This window comes from Simochromis diagramma, unplaced genomic scaffold (genome assembly GCF_900408965.1).
Source record: "Simochromis diagramma unplaced genomic scaffold, fSimDia1.1 OVJJ01000293.1, whole genome shotgun sequence".
NCBI lineage: Eukaryota > Metazoa > Chordata > Actinopteri > Cichliformes > Cichlidae > Simochromis > Simochromis diagramma.
This window is the reverse complement of record NW_024386801.1, coordinates 25,917,090-25,939,927: the sequence shown is the minus strand read 5'-3', so window position 1 is coordinate 25,939,927 and position 22,838 is coordinate 25,917,090. Positions and strand designations below refer to the sequence as shown.

The 22,838-nt window shown below is 45.3% G+C and overlaps 1 protein-coding gene across 4 annotated transcripts; it reads left to right on the top strand.

Moving 5' to 3' along the window:
* The first annotated feature begins 2,768 nt into the window (after positions 1 to 2,768).
* ppp3ccb (protein phosphatase 3, catalytic subunit, gamma isozyme, b) lies at positions 2,769 to 22,146 on the top strand. 4 transcript variants are annotated; one of them, XM_040026821.1, is made up of 14 exons: positions 2,769 to 3,353; positions 8,076 to 8,273; positions 8,517 to 8,641; positions 10,892 to 11,003; positions 11,083 to 11,228; positions 12,241 to 12,380; positions 13,899 to 13,976; positions 14,108 to 14,202; positions 14,321 to 14,446; positions 14,535 to 14,612; positions 16,848 to 16,932; positions 18,676 to 18,773; positions 19,608 to 19,634; positions 20,482 to 22,146. In XM_040026821.1, exons 1-14 carry the CDS (start codon positions 3,302 to 3,304, stop codon positions 20,655 to 20,657), a joined length of 1,536 nt encoding a protein of 511 aa, XP_039882755.1. In that variant the 5' UTR covers positions 2,769 to 3,301; the 3' UTR covers positions 20,658 to 22,146. The 4 variants fall into 4 exon arrangements, with proteins under 4 accessions (XP_039882755.1, XP_039882754.1, XP_039882757.1 ...); XM_040026820.1 differs by having other exon boundaries at positions 20,473 to 22,146; XM_040026822.1 differs by lacking the exon at positions 2,769 to 3,353 and adding an exon at positions 4,369 to 6,211 and having other exon boundaries at positions 20,473 to 22,146.
* Positions 22,147 to 22,838: the final 692 nt, after the last annotated feature.

The following is a 22,838-nucleotide window of genomic DNA, read 5'->3' as shown; positions in this document are numbered from 1 at the left end:
TATATATATATATATATATATATATATATATATATATATATATATACATATATATATATATACACATATATATATATATATACATATACACATATATATATATATATATATATATATATACACACATATATATATATATATATATATATATATACATATATATACATATATATATATATATATATATATATATATATATATATATATATATAATATATCTATAAACTTTAGTGTGAACTCTGCTAATTAAATATTTATTTCATGAAATCTTTCTGTTCTCTGCTGATTTTAAATTGGACTCTAATAAAACTAATGAACCAGTGCCCGACGCTCTCAGTGTGAGTGTGAAGCTCAGGACGCCTGAGAGGCCCTGCTCTGAGACCTTCAGCTTATTAAAGGACACTAGATTCAGAGTTTAATGTTTGAACTTTTATTTGATGCAAGATAAAGACAAACATCACATTTCCTTTTTCATTTGTCCTGCTCCTCGCCGTGAGTGACGACGTAACACAAGGATTTGTAGTCCATGTTTCCGGTTGCGTTGATGTTTGATGACTGAAACATCTGCTTCATCTACAGACACACAGGTATCGATGTCACGCCTGTCACTAAACATTTCCAAAGCGAGCCCTTTTCATTTTTACACTTTCATTCGCTCAGTGTTTTCACTTTCTATCACGGCCTGAATAAGGAGACGTTGGAGTGAGAACTCTTTGTGGATGAAGCCTTTGTCGTCGGGGTCGAACATTTTGATGCACACTGCAGGCACCGACCTGTTTCAGTGACTGCTGAAATAAAAATAAGAGTGTATTTGCAGGGTGAAACACCTCAGAGCGATGGCCACCAGCAGGACTCTGTACTGTATTCTAGACGGTGTACAGAAGTTTATAACTGTATTAGTAAATCATATTTAAATATAACTATATTATAGTAGATACACAGTATAATTCTGTGCTGTATTGTAGATGGTGTAGAGTAGTGTAACTTTATTGTACTACTGTTTACCATCTAGAATACAGTGTATTAACTGTATTACACAGAGTAATCCGGTTCGCTCTGTTAGGTCTCTGAGCGTTTGGTTTCATTGGTAACATTTCAAATTGTGATTTGTATAAAAAGCATAACCATGGGCTGTGAGAGAACACCTACCATCTCTGCTCATCAACTCTGATGCTGCTCTCAGTGAGTCTGATGATTTGGGATCAGAGGCTTTATATACAGCAGCTGTCCGGGATGCAGATACCACACAGTGATAATCTGAACTGACCAGCCCTGTGGGGGTTGAGGTGGGAGCCTTACATGCAAAGTTCCCCTTACATGGAAAGCGCTTGGTGAAAGCTCGGTTCTCAGGAGGCCCAACAAGTGTTTCTATTTTGAGTCAAACATCAGACGCAGGAAGGCCGAGGCCACACCCATCTCTCTTTTTATGATAAATGGCCTGTATTTGTATAGCGCTTTACTTAGTCTCTATGTGAATATTTTATATGATTTTATTTTGAGTTTCAGGTGAAAAATCTCATCAAACTCTGTGATGAAACTGAGTGACTTCCGGCCCTGGACAGACTGAGAGCTATTCACAGCTCTGTGTAATAATTCAATAATACATGTTTTATTTATCACAGCATTCAGAACTCAGTTTTTTAAAACCAGTGAACCGGTGCCGGACGCTCTCAGTGTGAGTGTGAAGCTCAGGATCACCTGAGACGTCCTGCCCTGAGACCTTCAGCTCATTAAGGGACGCCGTGTGGTCACTGCTGGCATTACCTGCAGTGACCACACGGAGGCGCTGTGGTGTTTGGCTTCAGCTCTGTGCTGCGCAAAATCCATCCAACAAATACAGCACGTGACGTCAGAAACCAGGTGGCCTCTTCATCGTCATCTTGAGGAAAATAAGACCGTGCTGCAGAGCAGGTGCCGAACTTAATTTAAAAAAAAAAAAATCCAACAATTTTAAATGTTTTTATCCAACAACAGGTGACAGTGAAGCACACGTGGCTCTTTGTGACGTATTTCAGATCTGCTGAGTGTGCTATCATATTCAGCGTGTAACAGCATGTAATGCGCAGCACTTTTAAGTATTACTGTGAGTGCGTTTAAATCAGACACTTCCTTGTTTTTCGCTTTATTTTATTGAAATGAGAATGAAAACTTTAAACTTTGAGAACGAAGTTTAGAATAAACACCAAGAAACCATTCTTTAGAGTTCACTGTTTGTTAAAGACTAATATTACTTTTGTCACAATGAAACTGTGCTTTTTAAGGATAATATTTTTCTTCGTAAACAGTGTATGTAATTAAACATTTTTCTAAGACAGTGTCAGAGAAACTTTTCGGCTCGGGCTCCTTATTTTATATTACGCTTATTTTAATGAATTTTCCCCCTTTTTTCATTTGTTTATTTTTAATTTTATCCCAAAGACATTGCATTTTAATTTGTTTTGCCCCACAGACAGTGTTTATTTAATATTATTTTTGACTCAAACTTTTTTATTTTCCATAGTGTGTTTATTATTTATTTATATTTCTTAAATTTTTCTGTAGGGTGTATTTTTTTTATTAATGTATCTAATTTTTTATTCGTACTTTTATTAGAGATTATTATTATTTTCCGTACATTGTGTATTTTTATTTTATTTATCTATTCACACCGTAGACAGCAGAGTTTTTATTTATGCAGTTATTTTCCATTGACAGTGCGGTGCACGCGCTGAGTGGGCTCTGAAGGAGGCGCATTCATACCGCTTTAATACTACATTACCCACAACCCCCCGCCCGCGCTGAGCCATGTTGTAGGAAATCCGCTTGCGGCGGATTATTGTAATCCGACAGAGGGTCTGGGCGACACATCGGATCACGACAGGAAAAAACTGAAGCGCAGCGGCCTGGAACAGATGCACCTTGTCCGAGAATAACGGGATAAAGCCGAGACATGATCCGCCGCGCCGCTCGGTGCTGCTGAAGCCAGAGATCGGCGCTGCTGCCCGGGCCGCTTCCTGCCTGGACCGCGGGTCGGCATCACCGCACCGCAGAGAGGAGTAGGGCAGAGCGGAGAGGCTCCGGTTTGTCGGTGAAACGGACGCCCTCGCTCCCTCTTCCCTACCCTGGTCAGGTCTGACTCCAGCTCGACTCGGTTCGCTTGCCCTGTACGCGGAGGGACGCGCTGCCGCCGCCGCTCCCAGCCCCACCACCAGCTAGCGCGGTTAGCTCGCTCCAGCTAGCCTGCTAGCTCGTCAGGAAGAATCGGTCCAGTTTAGTTCGGAATTTCTCCTGTTTTCCGGCCCGCAGCCCGCAGGGAGGGAGCATGTCGGCCAAAGACCAGAGCAAACTCTCCACCACGGAGCGGCCCGTAAAAGGTACGTGATTGTCCGGCTTTAGAGCGCGTTCCTGGGGCAGGAAGTTGACGGGTGTCGGGGCTAATGGCTTCGCTAAATGTGAGCAGCTGGATGTCAGAGCTGCAGTTAGCGGTGACTTCTCCCCGAGCTGCCCGCTTTAACGCCTCTTCCATCAGGCAGGGGGAAACAGGCAGTCCGGCCAATCAATCAGCCCGCTAATCGATGCCGCGGCAGCTAACAACTTAGCCTTTTAGCTTAGCAGCCCTGAGCTCCAGATGTAGGTGTGCGGTGTGACAGCCCGCCGTCAAGCCACGCTCGATGCTTAGGTTCACGCGGAAAGTCCGCACGACGCCGCGGATACCTGGATCCTGTCCGCGGGTATACACCGCCCCGTCTGCGGCAGGCAGCTGGCCTCGTAATGGTTCAGGGGTGAATAAACTGGCCTCGTCAACCCCCCGCCCCCGAATCTGCCCCGCTGTGTGTGTTTATGGAAAATGAGTTTGAAATTGAGGTTTGTGTGGAGGACTGAGCCACGTTCTGCTGCTGCGGTTTTTCTCTGCGGTGTTCAGAGCTCTCAGAGAGGCAGCAGCTGGTGCTTCACCGCTCTGCAGAACAAACACCCCCGAGACGAGCCCATCCGAGCCCGGAGGCAACCTCCTGCTCAGCATCACAGGCTCTCCGAACCCCTGCACACACACCCCACATTTAAAGACCTATCAATTGAATTTAATTTATTATAATTTAATGAAAATATTTTTATTTTATTTTTTACGTTTTATAATTCAGTTCATCTTTATTTTGGATTTTTTTTTTTCATTTATATTTTAGTTTTTTATTGTATCATTAGTGTTTTAGTTTATGTTTGAAATGTTCTGCCATTTAATTTCACAAATTATTTAGTTATGTTATGCTATGATTGTGGCGATTTCACAGTGTATAACCACATGGTTATTATTGTTATCAATCAGGAAACAATATTAATAATATTAAAATGGTGGTGGATAGTGTCTTTCTTTACTTCTGCTTTTGTTCTATTTTTGGAGTTTTTGATGGCACCTTAAAAAGTTGTTATTGCCCACTTTAGCCATCAATGAAATTATCCGGTTAGATTTAAACAGAACTTTTCATCTGCAGAAGGCTCATGAGTCTGAGAGACACTGCTCCTCACCAACATCTACTGTTTTATAAGACCTGCTTATTACACAGTAGATGAATAAAATTATTAAGTTCAATGTCGTTATCATTTCTTCATGATGAAACAGGAAGTAATGAAGCTATTAGGAGTTGTGTCTCCAAACGGGCGGCGTTGGGTTGTGAACTCTGGTTCCTGTTGAATCACTGAATCCTAAAATAACTTCCTGCTGCTCCAAGCATCAATGAATTTGAGCGTTTTTAGCGTGTTTTAGACTCGACTGTTAGGCCGGCTAATGTATGCTGATTGATCAGGAGCACTGCACAGATGGGCCATCGCTGGAGCCCAGTTTGGTGGTTGCTGGAGAATAAAACGGCTTTCTCTCTGAGTCGTTGTGGTGTTGGGTGAAGCAGCAGGTGGGGTCATGTTTGATATGCTCACCGGGTTTGAGAAGCTTAGGAGGGCCACTGGTCATTACACAGACCTCCTTAATGCCGGTGCCGCCGCTCAGGAAGCCGATACGGCCGACTCTGATTGGATTTACCTGCTCAGAATCACCTTTGATTGTTTATCTGTGAGCACCAACACAACAACTCTTCCAGGAATATCTGGATGGATTTCCAGATCCACTCTAAGAGTTTATCAGTTCGTTTTTGAAAGTCCAGAACCTTATCCTTCTGATAAGCTGCCCTGAGCATTCAGTCTCACTGTTGGTTTTCTCTGATGACAACCTGGTTGCTGTTTGGGTTGGGAATGGTCACAGAGAACAGCTCCTACTTGGATTCTGGGAATTTTCTTTGGGATGTTTCCACGTGTTGTTTGCAGCCCTGAATCAGCTCAATTGAATTATGTAATTACTTCAGGCTGAGCAGCTTGCTGCTGATGGCTGTAGTTCATCACAGCAGCCCAATCTGCAGCTTCCTGTTGAACCCTGTGTGTGTGCGCGTGCATGTGTGTTCTGGCCTTTTGGTTTAGTTACCGATGGTAATCGAATCAGTCGGGCCGTCTGCCTCGCTCGGCATGTGTAATGATTCTGTCCTCATTCATGATTGATGGAGCCGGGCTGGAGGATGCAGCAGGATTGCTCTGCTGTCCTGGCCTCTGTGATAGAGCTCCACCCTGGACCCCGTCCACTCCACCCACAGAGAATCGGGTCAGCACGGTCTCCAAAGCCTATAATCTTATGGTTATTCCATCCAACATCAAAAGGAAGGAAAATGCTGATCTGTTAAGGTGGTTAAGGTGTTAAGACTTTTTGGGGTGGGCCCGAGCACGGAGTGCCGTCTGGGGCCTGTCCCGCTCAGGGGTACACGCCAACCCTCACCCTGTACGTTCGGGCGTTGTGCAGCCAAAAAGGTGCACATCTGCAGCACTTTAAGGGTCACATGAAGTTAGACAGGTATTTAGGTATTTATGGTGTGATTGGAGCTCAGGTGATGACAGAGCTGCTCCTCAGGTGTGACGCTGAAGCGAACAGGCGCTAGCGTTTGACCTCGGTTTGTGGTAGATGCGTGAAGTCGTGCAGAGGTGTTCAAGTATGAACTCGAGGCAAGACTGAAAGTAACACACACACAACTGCAGGTTATTAACAGTAATGTGAAGCTGGCAGCCCGACCTGCTCTAACTTGTGTGGATGAGTCAATTTGGGTTATTCGGCTGTGTGGGGTTTGTTCCTGAGCAGTTCCTTTTCTCTGTCGGTCACGTTAACGTTGCTCGTTATCGATGGCTGCGTCGGCTGCAGGAAGCTGTGAGTTCATATATATTCAAACAAGATGAAAATGAGCTTCTTATCTAACGAGTTCTCATTCTCGTCTGTGCAGATGTTTGCATGGCGGCGTTAATGTGAGGCTCAGACTGAAGCCTTAGCTGTGATGGTTTGGCCTCAGACCAGTCCATAGACAGCACTGACCCCCCCCCCCCCAAAATAAATAAATAAATAAGGGAAGGGGGGTCTTCCATGTTTGGCATGTGGGCTTCAGTCCGTGGGTTCTGTCGTTGCTGTTGCTTGTTTAAGTAAAGTTTCTTTGCACTCAGGTCTGATTCTGTGTATCCTGCTGGTGTTTGCTCGCTGGCTGCACAGACAGAAACAAGCGGCCATCTGTGCCGGGCCGGCTCGCTGCTTTGCTTATGTTTGACTGGCAGGCAGCCGCGTGGCTTCAACAGCAAACAAAGTGCGGGGCGGCGGCGGCTGAGTTTACTAAGCATCTGAGCAGTTTCACTCTTCCTGTGTCCCTCCTGCTGATGGTTATTTGAATACAGCTTCCTGCAGCGGTCGGCAACACCTCCTTTTCACAATCGTGGTTTTGTTTTTCTCTCTCTCTCTTCACACACTCCACTCTCACTTCCGAGTTGTCGGGCAGATAAATTTGTCTGGTGGGGACTCGCAGCTGCTTTTACTTCGATGAACCAGTTCACGAGGAGCTGCGACGTGATTGGCTGAACACGTGCGGCCTGGTTTGGTTTCAGAGCTGCGTGCTGAACTAGAGCGCCGTGCCAGGAGCGAGTGTTCAGGAATATTCAGTGTCTGCGTGATTGCTCCAGTCTTCTTAGAACTTCCTCTCGGTGCAAAGCTCGCATCACCGTGTTTATGTCACCGCAGCAGTCAGGTGACCAAACAGCCTCTGACCTCACAGCAGGTGAACTGGGCGGTCGGAGCCGGTGTGGCGGGGAAAGGTGATTAAAAACACAAAATACATGTTTGTGACCAATCACAGCGCACACTGACCTGCCTCTCTGACCGCACCGTCACTGAGTTCATGTAGACAGACACAGGTGATTCCAGGTTATAAGTGTATCACATGACCTGGACCGTGCAGGTGAGAGCAGACAGTCATGTCATGTGTCCTTCTCCTCCTGCTTTTATATATTTTATATATTCTGTAACTGTGATTCTGATTCCTGCTGCAGTGCATCTGCTCGGGCTCAGCTGCTCAGTAACAGTTGTTACAGCAGCGGTTTTACAGCGTTGGTCCAAACACCTTTAAGGAACGTTAGTAACCGTGGGTGTAGAAGCTCGTCCCTGCCTGCTGGACTCTGTGAGCAGCGACGGGTTTTCTTGAAATAAGCTGCTTGGTATTTCCTGCAGGGCTGGGCCGTGCCTCCACACTCTGCTGCTTTGTGTTCAGGACGAGCCCCGACATGCCGCGGACACCTCACCGACGCTGATCTGCCTGTGGGCCTGCGTGGTTGGCTCTGAGGTGTGACCTGGATAAGCTTGGATTTGAAGTCAGTGGGCCTGCTCTTTGCAAACAAAGCCGCGGGTACCCGGGTGATCTCAGGTGTGCTGCAAAGGCACGTCGTGACCTCGCTGATGATAAGAGCATTCCTAACGAGGCGTTATCTGAGCGTGGGAATGTTACAGCACAAAAACAGCCAGAAAACACCCGAACAGCGGACCAACCTTTATTAAAGATTACAGCAAGCGATCACCTGTCAGCAGGACAGGAATACGAGTTCCTGTTCAATATCATTAAATATCATCATTAAAAAGTATCAATTCTGTCCCTGAACAACAGCATGGAGCCCCTTTTAAACTAAAGGGTGAATGTTTTGTGTGTTCTGTATGAGGTCACAGTGTAACCGTGTCCCTTCTCTCTTTCATCTCTCTGCAGCCGTGCCGTATCCTCCTGGAGACCGCCTGACGGTCAAAGAGCTGTACGTGGACGGGAGGCCCAGTTTGGAGGTGCTCAAGGCCCATCTGGTAAAGGAGGGTCGGCTGGAGGAGGAGACAGCCCTGCGGATCATCAACGAGGGTGCCGCCATCCTCCGGCAGGAGAAATGCATGCTTGAGGTGGAAGCCCCCATCACAGGTAAAGCCTCGCCTTGACCCCACCCACTCGGTATGTCAGCGACGTGCAGAGACATTTAAAGATGTCAGCTGAGAATTTATCACCAGCATGTTTTCCTCTTTGTTAATGATGAAAGAACACGGTCTGCTAACGCTAATGTTACAGCTTTGCATGAGCGACAGCTCATAATCATCCTCCTCTCAGCTCAGCCTGTGTCTGAAAGCGGCTGTAGTAACGCTGAGCTTGTTGTGTTTGTATGTGCAGTGTGCGGAGATGTCCACGGTCAGTTCTTCGACCTGATGAAGCTCTTCGAGGTGGGTGGGTCCCCCAGCACCACCCGTTACCTGTTCCTCGGGGACTACGTAGACCGAGGCTACTTCAGCATCGAGGTGCGTGTCTGTAGCTTCCTCGGCACAGGAAAGAAATGTCATTTGTTGCCTTTTTATACTTTTTGTGCTCTTGTTTTGTGTCTCTTTTTCATTATTTTTTTGTTTTTTGGGTCACTTTGTATGTCTTCGGGTTGTTTTTTCTTCTTTTTTTTGCTCTTGTTTTCGGTCTTTCTTTTGTGCTTGTCTTGAATCTTTTTTGGGTTGTTTTGTGGGTATTAGTTGGCAGTTGGGGCTTTCTCTCATTTATTCACTAGCTCCTGCGTACTTATACCCGTCCAGGTTTGCTGTGCGACTTCAGCCTTCCTGGGTGTTGTCAGAATCAGAATCAGAATGTGGGAGTGTGTGCAGAGCTCGGAGTCGTCTTGTTTATTGTGTTGGAGTTGTCAGGATGTGTTGGTACAGAAATCCTGGCGTGACATTTGGAGACTCGGCCCGCACGGCTCTGCAGGGCATCTTTAAATAGTCATGGGTAATAAAAGGCACACTGTTTGCCCCCCTTGCCGCCCTGACTGCCACACCCACTCTTCCACACAAACACACCCTGCTAGACACACACACTTACACAAACACACAAACTCAAACTCCAGCTGCGCCCCATCAGAGGGAGCACCGGGCGTCTTCTGGCATGGAGCTGCTGACATTTGTATGGCTGCCGTCGTGCTTCCTTGTTTGGGATTAGTGGACATCCTGGAGCTGCTCCTCCTCCTCCTCAGCTGTCTGGACCTCAGAGACGCCATGTGTCATCGTCCTGTTTCAAAGTCACACTCAGTTTGCAGCAGCAGATGCTTGACTGAACTCTGTTAGTTTAGAGGTCATTTGTCTTCATAAAGACTCGTTTTCCAGACGACTCAACAGCCGCAGACCGAACGGCGTGCTGCGTGTCCCGACTCTGAGTCACGGCTGAATCAGCTGATTGCTCTAATGTCTTTTGTGTTTTTTGACCTTTTCAGACATTTAATTGGGCAGAAAAAGTCTCTCAGAAGTTTTAACTGCAGCTCAAATCTGAGTGTTTAGTCATACCACGTGATCATGGCAGCACCACATGCTTCAGTCCCTGTGACGTCCAGCACAGGCAGCAGTGAGTCGGCCCCCGTGTTAAAACATTGTGGCACAAATAAACATGTTTGCAGACTGATGCACAAACTGTTTGCTCTCTGGAGAAAAGACAGTTTTGCAGATTATCCATAAACTAAGAGGAATCTCATTTACTGCTAAAAATCTTCACTTTTTAGCCACAAACCAGAAATTCTTGAGGATAATTCCTCAATTTTTAAAATTAATTTAACCAGTTTGAGGTCGTCTCCTCTCTTTGAGGTTGTGTAGTTTTATTTTGTCTTGCTGTTTTCCTGCTGTTCTCTCCAGTCTCATCTTTCAAAGGCTGAATGGTGAAGCGTGCCGCTGCTCTTTTACTAACAAAGGGAACACGAGCGTAAAGTCACCCATGTCTGACACAAGCCGTGGCTTTACCAGCGCCATGAAGTTACATAATTGCATGTAGGAATGACAGCGTGCACGCAGCCCGACTCCAACACTGGTTATTCTTCTCGTCTTCCTCTGCGCTCGGCTCAGTTGAACAGCTCGACGCCTTCAGAGCAGAAAAAACATTAAATTGAAACAGGTGGTGCACAAAAACACAGGAGGAGTGAGTGGCAGCTGAAAGGATCCGTGGGTTTGTTTGGAGGTTGAGGATGACGTCCGTCAGCTGCCGGTTTACTGCATGTCAGTGCTTCAGCAGCTCTTTCCCTGATGGAGATGAAGGTTTCTCCATGATACTCGTATTCCCTCTGCACCGAGAGTTTCTGCTCGAGGACTGTCGGCCCCGGCCTGTAGCGATCAATAATGGCATCGACTAATCCCCCATAATTAATGAATCTGTCAGAGTCAGTAAACAGCGGCGGATCATCTCACAGCGTCGGGCTGCTGTTAGTCATCTCACAGCCTGCAGACCTCCTCCTCCGCCGGCCTCCGCCTTCAGTCATGGCGGTGAACCGGGAATGATAATCCAACGTTATCATCCTGATTATTATGTCACATTCAGCGTAAACCTTTTGTTTGCGCTTTATTTTCACCATGACGGTGTTGCCTCTCCCCACCTTAAAAGCTCACATCACTCACAACAACAGCTGGACTGTTTAACTGAAGGAGAATTTGGACCCAGGAGCGGTTAACTCCATCAGTCTTAGAGAACTGTTCACGTGCAGTCAGGTGATGGTGTTTCTCACGATTATCCCTGTGTGTGTGTTACTGCAGTGTGTACTGTACCTGTGGGCCCTGAAGGTCAACCATCCCAACACCCTCTTCCTCCTCAGAGGCAACCACGAGTGCCGACATCTCACAGAGTACTTCACCTTCAAGCAGGAGTGTAAGTGTTTGTCCTCACACACCAGCATCAGAGACCGCTTATCTGACTGCAGCTGACCTTGGTGTGTGTGCGTTTCCAGGTAAGATAAAGTACTCTGAGCGTGTATACGATGCCTGCATGGAGGCGTTTGACTGCCTGCCTCTGGCCGCCCTCCTCAACCAGCAGTTCCTGTGTGTGCACGGAGGTCTGAGCCCTGAGATCACCTGCCTGGATGACATACGAAAGGTGAGACGTGTTACATCACGAAGGGCTGACAGCCTGAGTCTTCAGTAGGCACGTCACTGATAGTTTGAAGTTTTGCATTTTTCATCGGTTTCTAATAATAACGTAAATGTTTGTAAATGTTTATAAACCACAAGCCTGAATCTAACTTCACTGACTTCTCTGTTTACGACATGTGCTGGCCCATGGCTGGCTTACTGGGGTCAGCCAATCAGAAGAAAGTGTGCTTTTAGGGAGGAGGGCCTTAGGAAGAGTGAGAGAGTTATTGAGAGAGAGTTTGGCTCTTGTCCCAAAAGGCTGATTCTGTTCATCTGGACGTGGCGTTTTTAGTGGGAGAAGCTTTCGTCACTCATCCAAGTGACTTCTTCAGTCTCAGCTGACTGCAGGTTTCCACAATCTTATAAACAGTACATTTGCATAATGACTGAAACCAGCCCACTGAAGGAACAAAGGGGCTGTGAGGTCAGTTCCTTGATCCTTAATGAGTGATGAGTGACAAAACATTTCTCCCACTGAAAACGCTACGTCCAGATAAACAGAATCAGCCTCTTGGGATTTACTTACCTGGATGATTGAGAATGCATCCAAGATATTAGAAGAGCCGGCAGGCGAAGAATCAGAGCTGGAAACGATTTACTCTTCTTGGCGGTGGTTTATAAACACATTCTCTTTTAGAGAGGTTTCACAATGAGCTCACCCGAAACCCTGGCTGATTGGGACCCACACCCAGTTTCACACCTTGGCTCAGGCGATTAGAGGATCATCAGGGGGTCCTTTTGTCCCTCTGTGGGGGGAAACTCCCACTAGGTTTCAATCTCGGACTCCCCACCATTTGACCTTAGAACTGAAGAAGCTTCTCGGATGAGAGGTGAAACGTCTTCAAGCAACTTAAAGAAGTCCAGACGCTTTTTCTTTGCAAGCTCCTTTGACTACGATGACCTGGATGACTGAGAACCTTCACAGACACAAACTCTTTTAGAGTTTGAATTATCTGAAATTTTCCTGTTTTTTCCAGCTGGACCGGTTTAAGGAGCCTCCGGCATTCGGGCCAATGTGCGACCTGCTGTGGTCAGACCCAGGCGAGGACTACGGCTCAGAGAAGACCCAGGAACACTTCTGCCACAACAGTGTCAGAGGATGCTCTTATTTCTACAGGTACAAGCCACGCCGCTGCCGCCCGAGCACCAAAAAGCAGAGCGCTCTGTTAATCCGAGCTGATTAAAGCTTTTACAAACAATGGCTTATCTGTGGATAAGTGAGTGCCGTTAAATCCGCTGTCACACAGATACTGAAAATAAATATTAGCATTCCCTGCTCTGTCTTAATAGTTAAGCTGAATCTGCAGCGTTGACACTGCTCGGAAGTCACAGGGCGACAAAAGCTGCTCCTAAGCCTCTTTTATCCACCATTAGTTTGTTTCAGTAGCTCGACATTTACAGATCTCATTACAGCGAGCATGTTTGTGGCCGTCTGGCCTTTATTACCGAGTCAGCACACACAAACCTGAGCGAGCATCTGGGTCGCTTCAGACGGCGTCTCAGACCCATCACTGGACACGACTGACTGGGAGGATCCACACAGACCCACACCACTACAGGAAGTAAAGACGGCCTTACTTAGGGTGGAGGCCACATATACAGTGAGAGAAAAATGTGACACTGCATCGATTTTAACGTGAAATAATTCAAGAACAGAGGCAGCAGCATCAGATGTTTACTTCCCGTCTCTATTTTTAGGGTCAGAAAAAAGGTCTGGGGTTTTTTTTGTTTTGTTTTTTTTGAAACGTTGCTCAATAAAAGTCTGCTCCTATCAATCACTGATACAGGAAGTGTATCCTTTATTAAAGTAAACCGATAGCTCCCTGCAGTTTTTAAGACGGAATGTTTTCTTGCACTTCCTGACGCGAAGCATCGGTGACCTCTGCTGGAGGTTTCATCCTGTTAAATGGGAGTTTTTTTTCTCTCCAATGTCGCCAAGCGTTTACTCAAAGGGTGTCATGTGATAACTGTGGGGTCTTTATTAAGCTCCCTGAGGTAGCTGCTGTTGTGATTTGGTGTTATACAAAAATAAATTGAAATGTTCCTCAACTGTAAGCCTCGGGCTGCATGATGCTGGTGGCCTCAGGCTCAGGCTTAAACTCAGGTTTAAGTGATGATTGTGTGACATCACCTGAACACCTGACCCATGCAGACTGAGCTTCATGAAGGCGCCTCCATCTTCTTTAATGTGTGGTTTGCTGAATGAATCATCTTCTTGAACTTCAGTCAAGTGATGAAGGGGATTCATTTCTGGGCTTTGCTTTTAGTTGAGTGATTGTGGATTAAAGAAAAAAAACTCAGGAACAGGAAGAGTGTGTGTGTGTGTGTGTGTGTGTGTGTGTGTGTGTGTGTTGGGTATGATTTTCTGAAGTGAGCTGGCATTTCTGTGAGGATCTGATTCCCCCCCCCCCCCCGTGTAAAGCCCCGACCTTAATTAATCCTAATTTTAGTGCTTTCAGCATCGCTTGTCATACTCGAGTTTGAGCAGCCCTCTTAGCTGTCATGGTAACTGCGGTGGGTTGGAGGAGGCGGTATTGATGCTCATCACGTTCAGTGAGATCACCTCCATCTGTGTGTGTGTGTCTTGTAAAAGCCGTTCTTTAAAACTCTTCTTCTTGTTGTGTTTGTGTTTCAGTTACCCGGCAGTCTGTGACTTTCTGATGAACAATAACCTGCTGTCTGTAATACGAGCACATGAAGCTCAGGACGCTGGGTGAGTTCATTACGGCTGTTTATAAACAAAAGTGTGTTTTCATGACCGTGTGTGTGTGTGTGCGGCCTGCCCCTCGTGGACGTTAGAGGAAGTGCAGTGTTTTCAAAGCACCGTCCATTTTTCTCCTGCAGGTATCGAATGTACAGGAAAAGTCAGACGACGGGGTTTCCTTCTTTAATCACAATCTTCTCGGCTCCCAACTACCTGGATGTGTACAACAACAAAGGTAAGAGGACCAGAGGAGGAGGGAAACCATGGCAGCAGGAGGCAGGCTGATGGAGTCAAGATAATGAGTGTGTGTGTGTGTGTGTGTGTGTGTGTGTGTGTGTGTGTGTGGTCCTCAGCGGCGGTGCTGAAATACGAGAACAACGTGATGAACATCCGGCAGTTTAACTGCTCCCCTCACCCTTACTGGCTGCCCAACTTCATGGATGTCTTCACCTGGTCTCTGCCCTTCGTTGGAGAGAAAGGTGAGGGTCAAAGAGGAGCGAGGATCTTTCTAAAGTTTGCATTCTGTGATAACCAATCAGACATGCCGCTGTGTGTCCTCTGAAACAGTGACGGAGATGCTGGTGAACGTGCTGAACATTTGCTCCGATGACGAGCTCCTATCCGAAGCCGACGACACGGGCGAGGGTAAGAACGCCTTTAGCCACCCCCATTTAGTTTCCACACGTGCTCAGTAAGGCTCGACCTGCACGGACGGCAGTTTGGCACCTTTGCATTTCTTGCCATGTTAGGTTCACATGGTCACGAGGGTGTCGCACATACCTCCCGCAGCAGGTTCACACGTTTTATTTTCACTGTCTTCACAGTGAATTCTGTGCGGTTTTCTTAGATAAAGTGCAGCTCGCAGCAGTGAGACAGGATATCAGACTATCCTTGAACACACGACACTGACCTCTGATGGCGGTGATAAAAACACGACTCTGTGCTGAAAGCTTTAGTTTTCTTACAGTCGAGCTGATGTAAAGTGGATCTGATCCATGTCTCTGCTGTTCCAGTGGGACTTTCATGGTAAAATATCTAATCATGAGCTCAGTCTGTGTTCAGTAATCTCTGCGAGCCCAAAGCTCAGCATGCACACTGCTCTGAACACCCAGTTTACCCCTTTTTTTCCCTACTTTTGGATCTCTGTGATGTCATAGAGAGCAGGGCTGAGATGTTCTGGTTTAGATCAGCTTCACTGGAAGTGCTGTGTGCCAGCCAGATGGTGCTCTGGGGTGTTTTATTAGCTGCTGACAGGCTGACTGTGGAGGCTGGCGAGTCAGAGACGCCTTAAAAAAAAAAATTGTCAGTAGTATCTGGCGTGTTGCCATGGCGACCTGCAGCGGGTGCTTAACACTGAATGTAAATGAATCAGATGCGTTGGGGCCCAGGGAGGAAGTGAAACCCTGAGGGAAGTCGATGTGTGGCGGCAGCTGTTAGAACGAGTTTGGCTCATAACTGCGAGAGCGCAGTCGCTATTAGCCCCGCCTCCTCTGTGGTTCGCTGATTATTACTGTGATAATCTCTGCTAACAATGAGACGGTTATGAGGAAGATGAAGGAGATACCTGCTGTGGGGTTTACAGTCTTACTGATTCAGGAAGAAATAAATGTTTTATTCCGTCAGAGTTACAGGTCAGCTCAGATTATCATTCATCCTCTGAATTAATCATTCGTGCTCAGAACACTTCAGCAGGTCTCTGAAAGGAAGACGACATCGAGCTATGTGCGTGTGCATTAAACACTCAGGTTATCATAGCTTCCTCTAGTCTTGGATCTTTGTGATGTCACAGAGAGTCAAAGTTTTGTTTACCAGGGCAGACAATCAGAACATGGTTTCCTTACAGGAAGATGAGCTAAAAAAGCTTGTTTCAGAGTGAGCTGAGGCTCAGGATCAGATACAGAAGCATTATTCTGAATTGTGCATCATACAAAGCTGCTCTACGAGTGTTCAGAAATAAAAACGTGGAGCAGGAAATGGGCAGAACTGTGAATCCACTCCGACAGCTCGATCAGTGTCGGCCTGAAGCTCAAGAAACTGAGGAAACTATTTTTAAATAGTCTTTACTTGTGTGGACGGGGAATGATGAAAAAAAGAGGAGCCTGTTGGGTATTTTTGAATGATGAGCTCTGGAATTAAATAAAAAAACTCAGGAAAATAAACTGGATCAAATTTACTGCAGCAAACTGAGATTGAAAGAAAATGTTTTTAACTGTTAAAAGTCCAAAATGTATTCCCTCAATCACATTTACCAAAGACAGCTACTTTTCTAGGGCGCTTCCGGCCCCTGGGCCTTATGTTTGACACCACTGGGAGAAACAACTTGAACTATAAATGTGTCATAATGCTTTAAACTTACTGAAAACTCGCTGCATGGGTGACGTGCTCGGGTTCATTGGGTTTAAATATGTCTGTGCATCATCTGTTTTCTCGTGTGACGGTTCACTGAATTTGTGAAATTTTAGACAAATTTGTTTGCTTAAAAATATACTTTTCCTCTGCTCAAATTATTATGTGGTAGTTAGAAGTTCCCATCAGGTCATAACTAGTCTGCGCATTCGGTGTATTTTTCTATGCATGTGACTTTTTTAAAGTCTGTGTATTTGTTATTTCTGTGCACAAGTTACTTATTTCTGATTTAAGGCTGGTTCACACGGTTGAATTCTCCGACCCAGCTGCTTGGCTCTGAGGTTTTTCTCACTGTGTTCTGCAGATGTCTTGGTTAAATCCAGTTCTGCCTCAATTTCTAAAAACAATCAGACTCGCATCTTGATATCCTTACGAACGTTTCGTCGACCCTGACAAGCTTCCGCAGTATAGATCTGAGTTCTTCATTTCAAATGCCACCAAACTATTCAAGACTTTTTCCATTCTGCTCCTCAGGTGGCGCTCCGGCTGTCAGGAAGGAGGTGATCAGGAACAAGATCCGGGCGATTGGAAAGATGGCTCGCGTCTTCTCCGTGCTCAGGTGTGTTTGATATTCCTGAAGGTTTGGGTGAAGTTTATACTAAAATGCGACTCTTTAACATCAGGGCCATGTTTAGAAGCAGGAGACGGTTTAAGTCCTTTTTCTGTACGATTTCTTTCTTTCTTTCTTTTTAATCGTCACTCTAAAATGTGGAATAATGAGGTTGTTGGAGCACGGTACTGAGAGTTTTGCTCCACTTTGATTTAAGGCTAATGAGTTTCTCAGTCGTTTACATTTGTCCTCCTTTGATTCTGTGGAAGTGTGTCAGAATAATTTGTCCTTAAAGTGTGACTGCTCCTCTTCAGAAAATGTCTTGCTGTTATTTTAAGGCTCAGGAAAGCATCGCAGGCTCCTTATCTTGAGTCCGTCTTTATGACTGAGTTGATCTCTATCAGCAGTTTAGTTCTACTTCTGTTTGCACTCATTTCTTCAACCGAGAACTTTGTTTCATTACAGCTTGGTGTCTTTTTACTGAAGTGCAAATCATAAAATAAAAATTAGGACTATAATAAAATCAAATGAAACGGTCCCACACCCAGGATATCAGATATGATATAAAACCACAGATACAGACATGAGCAAAGAACAAAAGCCTGAAAAAACAGGTCAAGTTTAAACCAGTTAACCAGATGTATATTGGCCTGTGTACGGGAATCTGAACAGCTCAGCAGCGTTTCATTGGACCTGCTGCTAACAGAAGCTCACTAATGCTTTCTAAACTAACAGGTTTAACAGATATCTGCACATGAATATTTAGACATCTTAGGAAATGGACAGTCTTTGGTACCAGAAGCGTTCTGAATTCTGATTGGCTTTGGCTATAATCAGGCGAAAAGTCAGTGTGGTTTGGACAAAGTCTGACTGATAAGGTGGGATTTTTTTCACACCTAACCAACACAAACGAGGGTGTGTTTGCCTGATATTTAGACTTGGCTTCAGTTACTCGGGTTTGACCTAAACAAATATGTTTGAACAAATCAGTTTGTTGTACAGTTTGAGTAATTTAGTAGAACTAAACATTTAGTTCAGCCACAGATGAATTCAACCCTGACTTCTTTAGAGAACTGACATCAGCCGAGTAGGAACAAATAGCCGTGTGTTGTCTGGATAGAGCAGCACCTTTATTATGAAGTTTAGAAGGGTGAATAAAAAAAATCGCAGCAGGCCACGTCTTTCAGCTTTTATGTCTTTATGAAAATCACTTCATGTTTCAGTTATTTTTGCAAATCCCGTCATCTGCAGTAAAAGACTAAACAGGTGACTTGTCTCCTGGTGGAGAGGAACAAGCTTTCCTCAGAAAACTGAGAAAGAGGTTTGCATGTGTTTGCATCGCAGTGTGGATGCTAATAAAGAGTACCTCCACCTAAGCAGAGCTTAAAAAGGCTCCCAAGCTGGGGCTCTACAAACGTGCTTTGTTCCTAGTTTCTGCTGTGTTGGCACACAGGAAACACACAGGAGGCTATGAAAGGTTGTGTGGAGCTTTGAGCTCTGGTTATATCATAAACAATAATCTGGAGAGCTAATCTGGTAAAATGTTGGTGAACCTGGTCAGTCCTTGTTTCTTCTTTCAGGTTTGTTGCGCAGCAGTGACCTCCTCCCATCTGTGCTGTCTCTGAAAACATCACGCCGTCATATTTAGACTTCCTGTCTGGAGGCTTTTGAAGTTAACTTTTAACAACTGTGCCTCATCGGTGACACGATCAGCTGACACTCTCTAATGATGTTGTGTTTGTGTGTCGACAGAGAGGAGAACGAGAGCGTACTGCAGCTGAAGGGGCTGACCCCGACGGGGACGCTGCCCCTCGGTGTTTTGTCCGGCGGTCGGCGGACTCTGCAGAGCGGTGAGTGCGAGCGCAGCGGAGCATCCCACCAAACACTAACCCAGAGTCCAGCTAACACTAACCGCCCCATGCCTGCACTCACATCGAGAGACTAACCGCCTCGATTCTCCTGTGACGGACCAACCTGTGCACATCTCTGCAGCACACTGGCCTTCAAAGACGAACGGCTGCAGGGAGAGCAAGCACATATCAAACTGCATTTACTGATTTTCATGGATTAATGGCTAATTATACTTATTATTACAAAGCCTGAAAACTTCACCCACACTCCTGGTCCTGATCTGGTCATGTAGATCACTTCATCAGCTGCAGCTTGTGGCAATATTCCAGGTTATATGTACTTGTATAACATCTGTATTTATGGAGGTGAATTCATATTAAATGTAAAAGTAGTTGCCTGAACCTCGACCTTTTGACCCCCTGGTAAAAACCATCATCACCAGGGTCAGACTAACCAGCGCGTCTTACTTCAGAGCAGGGTAGGTCGGAGTTGGCGGCATGAACTTTGCACCACTGAATCAGGACCGATTGGGAGCTGCGTCACGTTTAGACGCCAAAATCGTCACTTTGATATGATGGTAGAGTCAGGCGCGGGTGGTTTGTCTTTGCGGTTTCCGACAGACCCCCGTAAACCCAATGAAGATGTTAGCTGTGCTCTAATCTCGGACTCTGTGGTCAGGATGGTGGGGTGGTGGGGGGTGGGTGGGGTTGTATGATGATTGACTCCATGTTAACAGGACTGATAACGTGACTGACTGAATGCATTGATATATAACGTTCCCACTCTCTCTCCATTGGTTTTTTGGCATGGCACTTCTACTCACGCTTACACAGCCACCGTAGAGGCAGAAGAGGCACGAGGTATGCAACCGACCCTCCGACTCTCTGTGTGACTGTCTGTGTTCACCCACTCTGAAATATGTCTGTGCTGTTCGTGTCTAATGTTCAACCTGAACCTTTTATGAGCTAATGTGAGAGCTGATTATTGATCACCTGTTTCTTTGTCTTCATGCTGTCTTTGTCCTGTTTCAAGTAAGTTTCCTCACCTTCTCTTCGTGTGTTTTAAAAGTGACTGTTTGTGCAGCGGGTCAGAAACAAGCCAGCAGGACAGGAAAAGTTCAAACACAAGTTCGAAAATAAAAAGTGAAATATTTTTAATGATGTTACACGCTAATAGAATACTGTAGTAAAATACTAATTTGTTACTAAAATTTGCTGAAATAAAAATGACAAAATGTTAAATAGTAAATACTAAAATATCTAAATAATATTAACATAATTGCCATAATTATATATTACTAATTAGAAATATCCTTAAAGTACAAAAATATTGCTGAAAATAATTTTGATTAAATGTTTTCTTTACATTTTTGACAATTTATTTTATAAATTAAATGTAATTTGTTAAAAGTAACAGAAGTATTTTACTGAAATTTTAAAGAAAAATCTCAGAATTATTTTAAAATATTTCTTAAAACTGGAAAGTTTTTTTTTACACAATAACATGAATTTTTTTCACCTGATATTTATTTTTAGGAGAAATCATTGAAATGTGTCATAAAATATTAGCGTTACGTGCAGACATTGAAAATACATTTTAAAGTAAAGCTGGACGGCGGCATCCAGCGCTGGCGGTGACCTTCTGACCCGGCTGTGCTTGACGTCTCCTCGTGTCTAACCTCTTCCTGTTTCCTCGCAGCCATTCAAGGCTTCAACCCGCAGCACAAGATCCAGAGCTTCGAGGAGGCGCGAGGGCTGGACCGCATCAACGAGAGGATGCCGCCGCGTCGCGACAGCAAGCAGCACGAGGCCCCGCCCTCCCTCAACAACCTGCCGGCGAGCACCGGACCCCCGGACAAGAACGGCACCAACGCTCAGGCCTAGACCCTCCCCCTCCTCTCCCTCCTTCTCTCCTTCCCTGCCTCCTTTCCTTTCCTCCCCTCCCTCCTCCCTCTGTCACGAGCGGCAGACGAGGCCGTTCAGTCCGAGCGACTTGCCGCGCTTTATTTATTACATCATCGGTTAAATATCGTAGATCCAGACTGAACAGGAAAAGTCTCAGCGCCGCTCGATGCCTCCAATCAGGAGGCAGCTGGTACTCGATGCCACACCTTCGTATCAGCCACACCTCTTTTTCTTCTTTTTTCTTCTTTGGTCCGGGGAGGAAGTGACGCTCATTCAAACGCTGTGTTCGTGCCCACACACACACACACACACACACACACACACACACACACACACACACACACACACACACACACACACACACACCCCCATCCTTTCTTATGCCAATGATAGTGTGACTGAGCTCCGCCGAGCGAGTATTTACATTTATAATATATGTATATTTTAATTGTTCCCTCTTTTCAATGTGATGGTTTTTTTTTTTTTTTTTTATAACATAGACTTAGGCTTTAACTATCCAGGTGGGAGGGGGCGGAGCGAGAGTGGAGGTGTGGAGGCAGTGGAGGGAAAGAGTTGAAGGTTCTGCTTTATTAAAACTGAGTTTCTGAGCTGAAGCTCCTAATTCTGGAAAAATGACTCGAGCCTCCTCGGCCGGTTGAACTTCAGACAGATCTGTTATGTTCCGATATTTTGGAAAAGCCGGGAACGCGTCATGCTCCTGTTTTACAGGAGTGAGTTTAACATGGCCTCCACTGGCGCTCCAGCACGTTTCAGTGAAATGCACCTTTACAAATCCATCGCAGCTCTTTGGGAAAATTGTTATAAAAGAATTCTATTAAAATCATTGGTCAAAAATATCTGAGAAAAATGGAAATGACAGCCTGAGAAAATATTTTAATGAATTAAAAACTCAAAAGAGAATTCTGCCAAAAACAAATCAGAGAAAATCTGAAAATTATAATTTGTGAAACTTATCAGAGGAAAAAAAGTTTAAAAAAAGTGTACATAAATAAAGTCATCTGTTAATAAATGGCTTGAGTGCTGACGCAGAATAAAGCTGAATCATTTAACATGACGGCAGTCAGAAACCACCGATCCTCCTCGTCTCTGAGCTGGATGTAAATAATAATCATAATCATCAATATTAATAATTTACGTCATTTTTGATTGAAATTGATTGAGACCGGCAGTTTTAGTAGAACAGAAGAGCCCTTCACACAAAGAGGAGGAGGGAGTTTCAGGTGTGCTTCAGGTGTGATGAGGACCTGCGTGGGTTTGATTTGACTCTTGATTTATTTTTGGTGGGGGGGGGGGGGGTTTGCCGGGCCTCATTTCTCAGAACATATCTCACCGAATGTACAGAGAGGAAAAAACATCTGGATGTTTGTCTGTAAGCAGCTGGATTTGTTCCTGCGAGGCCTCATCTCTGTAGACGTTTCACTCATTCAATAAAAACTCAACAACAGCTGCTCAGTGTGTGTCTGTGTGTGCTTTGGTCTCAAGGACGCCGTCTGTGTGCGAACGGGTCGCCGAGCAGCTGCCAATCAGAGTGCGGCGTGGGAGGTGGTCCTTTGTGCAGCTTTTATCTGTTACCAAGCAACGCAGACTCTCCACATCATCACCTGCTGCTCACTCCACGTGAAGTAGCTCGCAGCCAGGCGGGAAAGGCTGACGATGATTCAATTTAATTAAAAAAATAAAATATGGTGGCGGGGGCGTTTGGACTGCTCACAGCAGAAACCGTCAACAGTGAGCTGGGAGGTGTGACGCTGTAGTAACAGGAAGAGGCATTTCCAATCTCCTGTGACTCGGTCACACCTGACACAGCAGGAGATCTGCTGCTCGGACTTCTGGAGAACCAAAGGAGATGAGCACACAGAGGTGTTCAGATGAACTCTGACCTTTCAGGCTGTGTTTTCCTGCCAACATTAGTGCTGTGAGCTCAGTGTAAATGATTTGACTCCCGTCTTTGTTTTCAATGAGTAAAAGCAAGGGTGTCAAACATAAGGTGCAAGGGCCAGATCTGGCTCGGGAAAGTCTTTGATCCGGCCCGCTGGATGTCTTTGGAAAATGAAAAATTATAAATGAATAAAGAATATAAAAACTTTCACTGTGAATGAACATGAACTTTCTGTGTTAAAATTACAGAGCTTTGCTGTA